Raw genomic sequence first — 13,232 nt, 5'->3', positions numbered from 1 at the left:
CACAAGGAGAAGGGAACGACAGAGGACGAGATGGTTGGATAGTGTTCTCGAAGCTACCAGCATGAGTTTGACCAAACTGCAGGAGGCAATGGAAGACAGGAGTGCTTGGCATGCTCTGGTCCACGGGGTCACGAAGAGTCGGACATGACTAAACGACTAAACAACAACAAAAAATGCTGGCACATGACATTTTGAAGCCTTTTGAAGTTATACCTGCAGTATAGAGGGAGAGGAGCAACAGAATCTAGGGGGCTGTGATGATGAGGTATGGGGTTTTGGAAAACTGGCAGAAACCCTGTTTCTCTCCTGGGTGTTCTGGTATGTCAGGTGTCTCCTTTCCTGCTGATATCACCGTTTCTCCTGCTTTGATGCTCCTTGGCCTAATGCAGAGGGGTGCGATGTGTGTGTGCAGATATAAACATGCAAACCATGAATAAATAACTGAGGTGCAAGTGTGTCTATCTGCGTGTTAACGATAAAAATGTAAGAAAGGCCGGCAGACATATGGGATTGTTGCAGCAGCCATAGGAGGGGGAAGGGGCAACTGGAGCTCTAAACTTGCCATGATCCAAGGTGGGAAAGATCCCAATTTGGTGAAAGCAGCTGGGAGTCTGGGGGAGAAGCATTCTGTTGGATGCCATAATGTGTGATGAATGGAAAAGTCTTACAGTAACTAGCTTGCCAAGACACAGGAAACCTGGAGGTAACATGTTTGGGGAAGAGGAAGATAAGGAGAGCCCCTATAAGAGCCTGCTTTGCTTATTGTGTCCACTCTGCACATGCACATTGTAGTTTGACTAATCTGCTTTGGGATTTTTATTCCACTTTTCAAGTACCAAGATTTTGTCAGGACTGGAAGCATGGTTTCCTTTTTTCAAAATCGCTATTGTGATCCATCCATCCATCCTTCCTTCCTTCCTTCCTTCCTTCCTTCCTTCCTTTCTTTCTTTCTTTCTTTCAGCTACCAGGATGTGATTCTGCAAAAAGGAAATAGCACTTGAATTGGTCACGGTGGACTAAATATATTTCTGTCAGTCTTAGTTGTGTTCTGTTTTGTTATCCTAGAATCTTAGTGATTTGCCCCTAGAAAACATAACTATATTAAGTGACCCCAATGAAGGGAAACCATTATTTTACATAAAATAAATCTGAGCTACAGGTAATTTCCAATGCACGTTTGGACCAATGGATTTGTACAATAACATTTCTCAAGTCAGTGCATGCTCTGAAAAATTGCTTTGGCATCAGACACACTATAAATAGTAGTTGCTAAATGCAGTGTGTTACAATATGATGGATGACAGCTCTGCCAAAAAGCCATTTTGCCACCATCGAAAGGCAGCTGCAGAAATGTAGTTTCTCATTTATTTATGGGAAGAAATGGTCAAGGGGAAAAAACCCAGCAATTTTCTTTCAAGTTAAAAAGGAAGTACACCTGCAATCTTATTAAAGTAAAAGCAGTAAAATGGGCTATAAATGTTTGGACAAGAAATTCAGTGCATCAGCAATATTTTATTGGCGTTTTGGAAGTTTACACAATTGCACAAATAGGAGCAGCAGTAACAAGTCAATTAACATATCCAGGTTTGTATGCTGCCACCTTCTGCCTGTCCAGATAAAATAATTGCTGACCCTGACCTACATAATTAAACACTATTTTAACCACTGTGAATATATTGCACGCTGTTTTGAATTCCAAGAGCCTGCTAGGGCAGATGCCCCCTCTTTCTCCTTCCCTAGTTATGCTCTGGGACAGATTATACTTGCTGCTGATATAAGTGTAACAGAAAGCCATATAGGAGGCCCAAAAATAAAAGGAGTTTTAAGAGCACAGCAGCATATGTGAGAACCATAGTGGCTTGGATTGGTTTGATACTGAAGTGCAAACTTCATTTCTCAAATATCGGGTTTTGAAAGTACTGTATTTCTTTTGAGAGGTAAAATATGTTGTAGCTGGAGACCAGGGAACAAGACAGGGGCATTTAAAATGCAATCTCCCACCTGCATTTTGAACTGGTGCAGCCTAGTGGAGGATAGAACTTGTTTCTGCCACAACAGCTACACTTCATGCAATCTATGTTTGACTGATACCAACTAAAGAAGTGATAGGTCTTCTCTTCTGAAGGTTGTGTATTGTACTTCCTCAGACTAATCAACCACACACTATTGGCCAAGAAATAAAAAGAAGGGGCAATACTAGCAATGCCAACTGCACCTTAGTTATATTGGGTGTGGTGCTAGGATAACCTGAATAGAATTGCCTTAAGAATTCTTAGTGAGTATGGCTGTCTTAGCTTCTTGGCTTCAAAGATTGTTCTGTGCCTCATGATTTATTTTATGAACAAATAACTCTTCAAAATGCAGTCATTAAAAATAAACACAAATCCTTGCATCTGCTTAGGATGGTTTTTTCATGCAGGATTTTATAATGGGATCCTCTCTCTCTCTCTCTCTCTCTCTCTCTCTCTCTCTCTCTATTTTTAAAAACTCAGCAGTACCAATTACTGACAACTAATCACTACCGGGTGCCTGTTCTCAGTGCATTCAGAGCATTCAGAATGATTTAACAGCCTGTAGAGGCCCACAGTTTGGCTGCAACCCGTTTTGCTCCTTTAAGAATGGAGATGAATAGCTAATTTTGCTGCAGAGAATTTGCCTGCTATGAATCACAAATACTCCTTCACTTTGTGACTCTGAGTGTCTGATCAAAACATTGCTGCACACTCTTATACTGACAGAAAGGATTAATTGTTCTTCCTTCTGCTTCTCTCCTTGCCCTTCTCGTCCAACCCCCAGGAAGGGGAAGAAAGCATTTGCATCATGATTTGGAAAGCAAATTAAGTGCTTTCAGCATGGCTAGGACTGTTTTCATTTCACCTGAAGATTACATTGGTATTGTTGAAATGGCCGGAAGGATTTAGGAAGGAGAGAACTCAGTAGGCAAAAGTAGCTGATGCAACCTGAGAGCACCAAAAGCAAATGAGGATGACACTTCAGCCCGTTATAAAGAATGCATGTGACTAGGGACTTAAGGCATTTCCAGGCGGTTGCTATTTTGAGGTGAAAATCACATACTGACAAATTCTGGTTGCACAATCATTGATTGGGAGGTCTTGTGCAACAACCCCACTTCCCTCAAAAGATCAGACCTTTTTTTGCTATAAGAAGATAGCATACTTCTACAGGGGGCATTCAATGGATGCCCCTTTATTTACACTTTCAAGTTTAAAGATATGTCAAGAAATTCTGGCAGAACACCCATAAGCCCCAGTTTGGATGAGATTCAGGTTACAGGACACAAGCAGATGGTTATTTAACCTCCCTGCAAAGGAAGCAGAATGAATGTTCAATAAGCAGACTGTCTAATCCAGGCTTCCTCAACCTTGGCCCTCCAGATGTTTTTGGCCTACAACTCCCATGATCCCTAGCTAGCAGGACCAGTGGTCGGGGTGATGGGAATTGTAGTCTCTGGAGGGCCGAGGTTGAGGAAGCCTGGCCTAATCCCTTATACACCCAGTAGATTGCTGCAGACTACGGAAGAATCCTCCTTCCAAAGATCTCAGAAACCAACTCCACAGTAACTTGTAGTAGGGCTTTTAGTGTGGATGCCCCAGTTCTGTGGAATAGCATTCCTGTTGAGATACAACAGGTACCCACTATCCTGACAAGCTTCCCCAGCTGGCTAAACCAGTATTTACCACGTGTTTCCATGTGTTAGGGCTTTCATCTTGTTTTAAATGCATTTGTGGTTTTTAACGTTTTAAACTTTTTTATGTGTAATTTATGGTGGTTTACAAGGCAATTAATAAGTGTAATAATAATAAAACAACAACAATGAACAGGTTGCCAAGAAGCCCCCCGAAAGGCTGTTTTCCTGTGTCTGTACTGTATAAGCTGCTTCTGATTTTGTTGAGTCTGCACTTGAACACACATCTACTCAGTCATCTGACTGAGATTTAGGAGGCAGCATTTTCAGGAAGTGATGGTGTGCTACATCTTATACCGTTGGTTTTTCTGGTCAACTGGCAAGCCCTACTTATGTCATGCACTCAAAATGCTTCTTTTAAAGCAAACTGGGCTCCAAAGCAAGGGTAAAAACATTTAGCCTACTACTGCCCAGTTTGCCCCCTCCAGTTCTCAGGCGAGCTTGGGATATGCTTTTTTCTCCGTTTCTGACAAGTTTGTGGTCTGAAGACAAAAAGGATTCTGCTAATTCCTGGGGGGCCATAGTTTCTATGGAAATGAGAAAGCAAAATCTGTTCTTTTCTTTGTCAAATATTTTGTCAAGGTTTTCACAAAAGAAAATGAAATGAAATGCGGCTTCATAAAATGATATTACTGTCCAACTAAATTTATGGATTCTGTGACAGAGTGAAATCTCTGAGCTGGCAAAAGTGTGTTTAAATATACTGATTTTATCTTCCAGGTTCACTTTTTATTCAATTTGTTTGGCTTATAAACTAGACTGTTGGGGGGGGGGTAATAGCTTCTTAAACCAATGTAATCATATCTTCTGCCTGCCTTGATGAAAGTGTGTTTTGCGTATTTTATTAACTACTGTTTGTTTTTCTAAATTCAAAAGGTTTGCCTTATTTATATACTAAGTTTACATGAACTTACCTTGTTACCTTGGTTACTGAGGCCCATCTTTGTATAGATTTGTGCTGAGGCAACAATTCTTCTACTTAGTAACTTGAGTTTAGGTCTCATATGGTAGCCTTTTCCCTTTTTTCTATGCAGAAGAGTTTAAGTAGAAACTACAAAAAACAGCGCCTCAACTTCAGTGTATTTTGGTTATGCTTTATCTTTGAATGGGTACTATAAACCTTTTGTCAATATGCAGGAAAGTAAGAAAATCCTACTTTTGTGAATAACAATTTAAGGGCTGCATGTGATGGAACTGTGGGCTCATTATTCATGGTGATAAGCACAGTTGCTTAAGTGATAAGTTTGCAGGATTTTCTCAGTAAGGCAAGTTTTAAGGTCCTAGTTGCTAAGAGATCCTTTGACTTAGCATAAAGTCACAGGTATAAAGTCTTATACCTGTGATTACAAATGAAGCAATGAGTTACATATCGGTATTCTCAAGGTCACAGATTATTTATTGATAACACAATTATATTGCAACTATATAATAATTTCATTGGAGGCAGCAAAGAATAAGAATTTTCATCTGCATTGTAGCTGGGGAAAGAAGGATTAACTCCCCCCCCCCCATGCTGCAGTGCCAATTGAAAATTAATTCCCAGTTGCTGGTTTTTTTGGTTTTTTTTAAGCTGACATGTTTAGCATCACAGGTACCAGTAATTTGGCCATCACAGAAGGAGGAAATGACAGCAAAACTTTCTGGCTTTAATCCTAACTACCATGAATAGATTTCTGCTCATGGAATAGGGCTTTCCTATCTCCTACTTTTTGCTAAGTACAATGAACCAGTGCTAAAGAACTCTGGAATTGAGGCCCTAATTCTGAGAAATATTTTATCATAAAGTTATGATTGAATTCAGTAAATGGCATGCATTTGGTGGTGGTCATGATCAATTACATTAGAAAGTTTCTGTTAAATTAGGGTTAATAAGGAGGCATGCTAATTTAATTGGGGATTAATAAATTATTAGATTTCCTGATATTAATATGTTATTTAACTTGAGCAACTTAAATATGTCACTATTAATTAAAAGTGTTGTTCTGCCAATTATGCTGTTCATTTTCATTTGGACTTCACCAAATGCAATTCAAAAATCTACAAGTTAATATACATAAATCTTGTGCATATTCCATCAGAATTATATTACTTCATTTTATTCTTTTGTGTCCTGGCCCTCAGTGCTGGATGAAGAATTGGACTCGGCTTCCAAAAGCCCTAATGCATTAATCAAAACAGTTCATAGGCAAAGCTCAGTTTCCACAGGGCAACAAGTGCAGAACAGGTAGAGATGCATGGCCAAGAGCAAACTAAGACACTGATCCAACAAGTGACACACCCCAGTACTTTTCTTTTAAAAGACAGGGTGGGCACAGCATTTAGCATGACAAGTGGCCATTGTCCCAGGACTGGGCAACCAAATGGGCATACCTCAAGTGGCCTGGGTTTGCAAAGTTTGTTCATGCCAGCACTGGTGTTTCTGTGTCCTTGGATACAGAGGCAAAGGTGGCACCAGCTCATCAGATTTATTCTCAGTTGCCTCCTCCAAAAGAGATTTCTCATTGTCAGGAGGTCTCCAGTGTCACAGGAAAAGGACATTCCTCTGCTAACTTTCTTGGTCCCTCTCCTGCATCCAGCTCTCCATTCCCTGGACTACTGAACACCTCTTCAGACTCACCTCCTTCATCCTGCTTGGACCTTCCCCAAGGTCACCTAGTTCCAATTCTCTGGGCTCCTCCCATTCCACCTCAGGATCTGATGTTTCTTGCCATTACATATCCACAGGACTTATGACATTTTTAAGACATTTGGAACTTTAGACTTCCCAGTCCTGAGTGCTCAAAAGTTTACTCAGTACGGATGACTCCAGTGGAATATAATTCTCAAAATATCATTGTCACAGCCCGTATCAAAAATTGATGCAGTCTATTTAGGATTTTCCTAGCTCCGAAATGTGGCTCTCTGCCAAATGCAATATAATAAAACCATTTGCTTTTGACTTTGAGAAAGGTTGGAAGAGAAGGCTTCACAATTTTAATGGAAAACAGTTGGGTAGCATATTTTGCTTTAGAAGTTGGTTTTGTTTGTTTGTTTAAAAAAGAACTCAACCCAAACCCTGAAATAACTTGAATTATCTTACTCTCATTTCTTGTTTTGTTTGTTTCATTAGAGAGTTGCAATGCTTCCTTGATTACCCCAAATGTAAATGTCAAGATCCAAATGTCACATTACTTCCAGTTCAATTATTTTGAAGTAACTGTTAGGGAAGGAGTGGAAAGAAGAAAAACTGACTGGAGGGGAAGTAAGTTATACACAAGTAACACCTGGAGCCTAAACAGCAGCATTGGCTGTAGTAATTTCCTGACATTTCACAGTACAGCATATCCAAGCCATTTACACGGTTACAGTCCAACAAGCCTCTTTGCATGAATGAGTGTGGTCACCTATTTGCATGTCATTGGACTTTTCCCTTTCACATTCTAAGCTGGAAACCTCAGTTGCATAGCAGTTACATGCATGTGTACACAAACACACGCAGAGAAGGGTCTAAGCCAGGGGTCAGCAACCTTTTTCAGCCGTGGGCGGTCCACCGTCCCTCAGACCTTGTGGGGGGCCAGATTATATTTGGGGGGGGGAATGAATGAATTCCTATGCCCCACAAATAACACTGAGATGCATTTTAAGTAAAAGGACACATTCTACTCATGTAAAAACATGCTGATTCCCGGACCGTCCACGGGCCAGATTGAGAAGGCAATTGGGCTGCATCCAGCCCACGGGCCCTAGTTTGCCTACCCCTGGTCTAAACTTACCAGTGAACTCACTTAGGCAAGCCATTATCCCCGCTCTTCTGATAATACAAAAGGTAAAGGGACCCCTGACCATTAGGTCCAGTCGTGGCCGACTCTGGGGTTGTGGTGCTCATCTCGCTTTATTGGCTGAGGGATCAGCTTCCGGGTCATGTGGCCAGCATGACTAAGCCATTTCTGGCGAACCAGTGCAGCGCACGGAAACGCCGTTTACCTATTTATCTACTTGCACTTTGACATGCTTTCGAACTGCTAGGTTGGCAGGAGCAGGGACTGAGCAATGGAAGCTCACCCCGTCGTGGGGGTTTGAACCGCCGACCTTCTGATTGGCAAGTCCTATTGTCAGGGGTTCAGAAGGAGAGACACAGGAGGGGGAGCAAATGGAGAGTGAGGAGGAGGAGTATGAGGGGGGAGCAGGCAGTGACAGTGGAAAGAGTTATTCCACAAGCCTCTCCAGCGAATCGGAGGACTCACAGAAGGGAGCGCCGATGGCCAGGGCGAGGGGGGTTCCAGGGGGGAAGCCCCAGGAGGAAGGGGCCAGCGGGGAGTCCCTGAGCAGCAGTTGGAAATCAGGACCAGCTTCCCCACCAGAGCGCAGTGGGGAGGGGGAGTCCCAGGAATCGGGACCAGTGCTCTCACCACCAGCGGGAGGAGAGGAGTCAGGTTTGGTCACGCCCACATCAGGAAGCGGGGAAACGGTCAGGAGGAAGGTTACCGGCTGGGCGCGCGCGCCAAGTTTAAATGTACAGGCGAGCGGCACAGCAGGGAGCCCGGGTAGGGAGCCAGGTCCTAAAGCCCGCCGGAAGGAAGGGGAAGACCAAGGGGGGTCAGCGTCAGAAGAGTCCAGGAAGGAGGAGACCCCAGAGGGCAGAAAGACCCAGCGAAGGAAAGAACAGCGTAGGAGGTGGAGCCGGGCGAGGATCTTAAACTGGTGTGGGAGGAGCAGTGAGTCAGAGGGGACTTAGCCGGTCTAGCGTCGAGACGTGGGTCTGCGCGCCCAGAGCCTTGAAATGGAAACTAAACTTCAATAAAGACTTTGTATATTATATCCACCGGGTGTTGGTCCTCTGTGAGCTGGGATCTAGAGGCAGACCTGACACCTATGCTCTGTGGTTTAACCCACAGCGCCACCCGCATCCCATCTGATAATGCAAACACCAGTTTTATTTGCATATCCCCTTCCCATATATACTCCAGGTAATTTACATCAAACTGACAAAAATATTGCAATGCCTAAAATCATAAACAATCAGCCTCCAGTATCTCAATAGTTGAAACATAAATTAATAAGAAGGCAATGCATACATTTCAAAATCCATTAAAGCAACTCCTCATATGGGGATACTGGCCTGTCCTATAGATTTGCTGAGCTAATGTTTGCAAAGGTCTTTAAGCACAGTGATCTCTGTGTCTTGTTAAATATATACCGTATTTTTTGCACCATAACACTCACTTTTTTCCTCCTAGAAAGTAAGGGTAAATGTTTGTGCGTGTTATGGAGCGAATGCCTGCGGGTGGCGGGGGGGATCTGCTGCAGTCGTGAGCAGAGGATCCATGGTTCCTCTTCCTTCCCTCCTCCGTGGTTACAAAGCATGGATCCACGTGGATCCTCAGGATTTTTGCATTGGGCTACTCCAAACTCACTGTCAGATCACATGTCTGTGGCCACAGCATGAACCACAAAAATCATATATCCACTATTTCGTTTAGAATATTTTCTTTCTTGTTTTCCTCCTCTAAAAACTACGTGCGTGTTATGGTCTGGTGCGTGTTATAGAGCAAAAAATACGGTAAGATGTATTTATTATTGGAGTTTATCTCTGCACTTAATTGATATGCGAATGGACATTAAGGAGAGGAATAAATAAGAGTTACTTTATTACAACTGTTTAGATTTTCTGTTGACAGCAATCTATGGGCCAAACTGCACTAGACATTTCAGAGCAGGCCTGAGAAGAACCTCTCTACGGAAGCTTTGGGGAGGGAGAATTCCCCATTATTCTCATTCATACCAGCCCCTCCCACAGCTGAGGCAGTTGGCATTTTTAAAAACCTGAACTTTGTCTACATGCAATGTCAAGTGTGATAATCGTCTCTTCTCTTGTTGCTAAAGCGACTAGTGAGTAAATTTGCCTGGGATCGCTGCAAAAATGTTAAGAGCATTCTGATTACATGCTACTGGTTTGGGAACTTTTGTTCAGAAGCATTTGAGTACTGTGTACTCTAGTCTTCTAATGTCTAGACCACACAAACACACATGCCTGTATGCATGTATATCAGTTTTGCTGGGCTTACAGGTGTTTTTTCATGATAGATTAGACACATCAGTGCCTTATTCTTCATGATGAAGAAAAGTTCGAGAACATCACCTGAAGGCATATTGGAGTTCTGTTTGTAGACTGAGGTTCAATTTAAGCAGATGTGTTGCTGTCATTCCCCTTAGAATGAAACCTGTCACAGACACAACTAACAAGAATTGTTCATTCCACTTTAGTACAGAGCCCTTCAACCTCAATTAATTTACCATGTGTTTTCAGTTCTCCAGCCCACTTTACTCTGCTTTATCTTGTAAACTGCATTTCATTAAAACTCTGCAACCGGGTTCACTGATGCATTTTTATGAGGTGAAAAAATAGCTCTCAGTCTCTTTCTTCTCAGGCCAATTTCTTTTCTAAAGCATAAGTTTGTTGACTAATAACGTAGGAAGATGGCATAAGCACATATCAGCGGTAATGTGAATAGAGAAAAATCCTCAAAGGCTTGTGTTCACACAATTTCAAATTTAGTAATACTCCACATGAAGGTATGTACTACATATGATCTGGACATGCCCATGTACACCTGTACAACTTAAGAGTGATTCCCTTGATGCCCTTTCAGAGTGATTACTAAGTGTGCTGACTCGGCGACATAATTGGCTGCATCCAACATTTTCATTCTGTGAATAGAAACTTCAAGTTTAAATGGATTTTTTATCCCAACCTTCAAATTAAATTTGCCAGGGTGGCTTCCATACAAAAAAAATTGTGTGAGATGTAACGGAAGGCGTTCCCACTCACAGGACGAGATTCCTACTTTCGTAAGGACCTCTTCACTCACTGAAGAGTTCTTCCGTCAGCCTTGGGCACCCTACAACAACTTCACTAGTATACACCAGAGAGAGATGAGTTACATTTATGTGGGGTTCAGAAGTATCTGGGAAATTGCAATATAGAAAAAAAACAAATACCAAAGTCCCCAGTTATAAGTCATTATGCACCATTTCTCTGTTCAGGTTTGTAGATGTATTTCTGCTTTCTTGTGTTTAGGTCTAGATGTTCTACATTTTGTATGAGGAAGGCAAGGCAGCCTTTGGCATGTTTGTATATGATTGATTTGACCAAGATCAATTTTATGTAAAAGCTGTATGTGACTTTATTTTTAAAAAGAAAATGGACTTTATATAAAAAACAAAAAACAGATCCTTTTCCCCACCCCTTTCTAATTACATTTCTACCATATGCTCATCCAGATGGCTTCTACTTATAGAGCGCTATAAAATGACCTAACTTCAGAGGATTTAATCGCTGAAGAAGCTTATGAACAAATAGAATTGACACTTTGTCAGAAAAGGGGGAAAAAATCAGAATTCCCCTCCCCTTGCTTTGATGCGAAGTTTCCCATTCACCTGATGTGGTTGTCATATAGCCTATATATTGAGTATATATATTGAGTAAAACACTGTAAGGATGAAAATGCAGGAACCAGGGCATGAGAGGCACCTGACAACGAAGCAGCCATTTTGAATGTAATCTAGTCTGGGCCTATTTGTTGCCTTGATGTAAGACTGTCTGACGACTCCATATCTACACCACCTTGAGCTTCCTAGAGAAAGGGCAGAAAAGGAAGATTATAAATGCAGAATTGTGGAAAGGGGAAGTTGACTTTTAGAAATGAATATTTTTTTAGCTGATTGAGCAGACAAAGTATTCATACAAGAGTCCTCATGATAATTCGCTTTGCTTTGCTTTACACCCTGTAGGCATTTTCCTTAAATGATCAGAAGATGTTAACTTCACAGTACTTATTTGACTGCCAAATACTAATGGTTTGTTGTGTGATGTTAGTTTGTAGGTAGAGAGATAAATACATAACAAACACATTATTCCAGTGTTCCTATTTTATTCCTCCTGGTTTTAATACTTTAACAGGAAGGTCTAAGTTGACTTTGAAAAGAGATCTAAATACTATACAAATTTAACAATAGAAAATTTAAATCAGGGTAGGATATAGGGTTTTGGAGGGGGTTGTGGTAGTCTATGAGAAGTCCATCTATCACTCTTTCCAGGTTTCCTGTCTGGCTGAATGTTTGTAATTTGTGTTGGGTGAGCTGGACAGATTGCTGCCTTGGACATGGTGCTGATCAACCCCGCGTTTAGTCCTGGGGAATGTCAGTATTCATGCTGACACACTTTGGATTTGGTTTTGTTAGCCAGGCAAGAAGAGAGGGTGACCTGAAAGTGGGAGATTTTACAACTGTCCCCTTGTCATGGGCAGGTAACATTCTGTTGACATATAGGAATATTCCACACCTGGAAGTTGACTGATCCAGATGTCTTCCAGATAGCTCTGGGGAGTTTCCTGGCTGATGGGTGGAATGCCATTGATGTGACTGCTCCTGAACATCTTCTCACACATAGCTGGTGTCTATTATGAATGCTCTTTATAATACTTACATTTTATAACAGCCTATTTTCTAGAATCATTGCCAAATCACTTCCAAGAACCTTCTGATCAGATGGAGTTACCATCACCTATAGTCTGAATCAGTATAAGGCAGCTTTCTAAGTTCACTGTATCACAGCTAAATTAACCCTACTCAGGATCTCAGCATCCTTCTTCTCCAACTTGTCTGAATTCAGTTTTCCCCTTCACTATTCACCTTCATCCATCCCACTGCCATCCACTCCACCGCAGCCTCCAAACCTTGGTTTAGGAGACAAAATTTGAATTAAATTTACCAGTGCCGTATCTGCTAGTCCCCCTGTGTGTTATTTACTAGGTAAGAAAGTGTCCATGCTGATGTACTGAAGTGTAACTTTACTACTGTTATTACTCTCTGGAACACTTTGACTGGACTTGCATGTATTGTGTAAACACCAAGAAGGCACAAGGTGAACCCAATTATGAGTGTTCTGCTGATATGTACTTAGGATGTTTTATGTAGATTTGAAGTTTTATTCCTCATTTCTCCAACATAAGATGATGAATTTTAAAGTAATATGACTTTGTCCTCAGTTTTTATCACCATGTCACTCTGTCACCTAGGTAAGTAACCTTTAACAGATAACAAACATTTATATTTTATGTTTCTTTTCCCCTTAGTCACATAACGCAGTCTGCCCCTTTTGATGACCCACGATTAGACAGCTGCCAAATCACACCTCCAGCCCCTCGGAAAGTGGAAATGAGGCGAGATCCAGTGCTGGGATTTGGTTTTGTGGCTGGCAGTGAAAAGCCTGTGGTGGTGCGCTCTGTCACACCAGGTATGGTTCCTTCTATGTTTGAGTTATTCTAAAACTTATGACCTAGCAGAAGAATGGATCTGATTATTGTGTGTAACTGACTGCATTATGATTTCAACATTTCTGCTTTCTGCTGTGAATCCTTCTAATGTACAGCCATAATCAACATTAAAGCTTGTATTGGTGACTTGGTTGGCTCTTTCCCTCATCTTAAATTAATTAGCAGGTGGCACATTACTATCAATCATTCCTCCACTGTGGCTGTCACTTAAT

General features: G+C 41.6%; 1 protein-coding gene across 4 annotated transcripts in view; it reads left to right on the top strand.

Moving 5' to 3' along the window:
* FRMPD4 (FERM and PDZ domain containing 4) overlaps window positions 1–13,232 on the top strand; it is a 198,023-nt gene that overhangs the window by 127,548 nt on the left and 57,243 nt on the right. For all 4 annotated transcript variants that reach the window (XM_081858658.1, XM_081858659.1, XM_081858660.1 and 1 more), the window contains exon 3: window positions 12,820–12,980. In XM_081858658.1, coding sequence (XP_081714784.1) covers window positions 12,820–12,980 — 161 coding nt within the window. The remainder of the gene's footprint in view (window positions 1–12,819; window positions 12,981–13,232) is intronic.

The sequence above is a fragment of the Podarcis erhardii genome (genome assembly GCF_964252035.2).
Source record: "Podarcis erhardii genome assembly, chromosome: 4".
NCBI lineage: Eukaryota > Metazoa > Chordata > Lepidosauria > Squamata > Lacertidae > Podarcis > Podarcis erhardii.
This window is presented reverse-complemented; position numbering and strand designations above follow the sequence as displayed.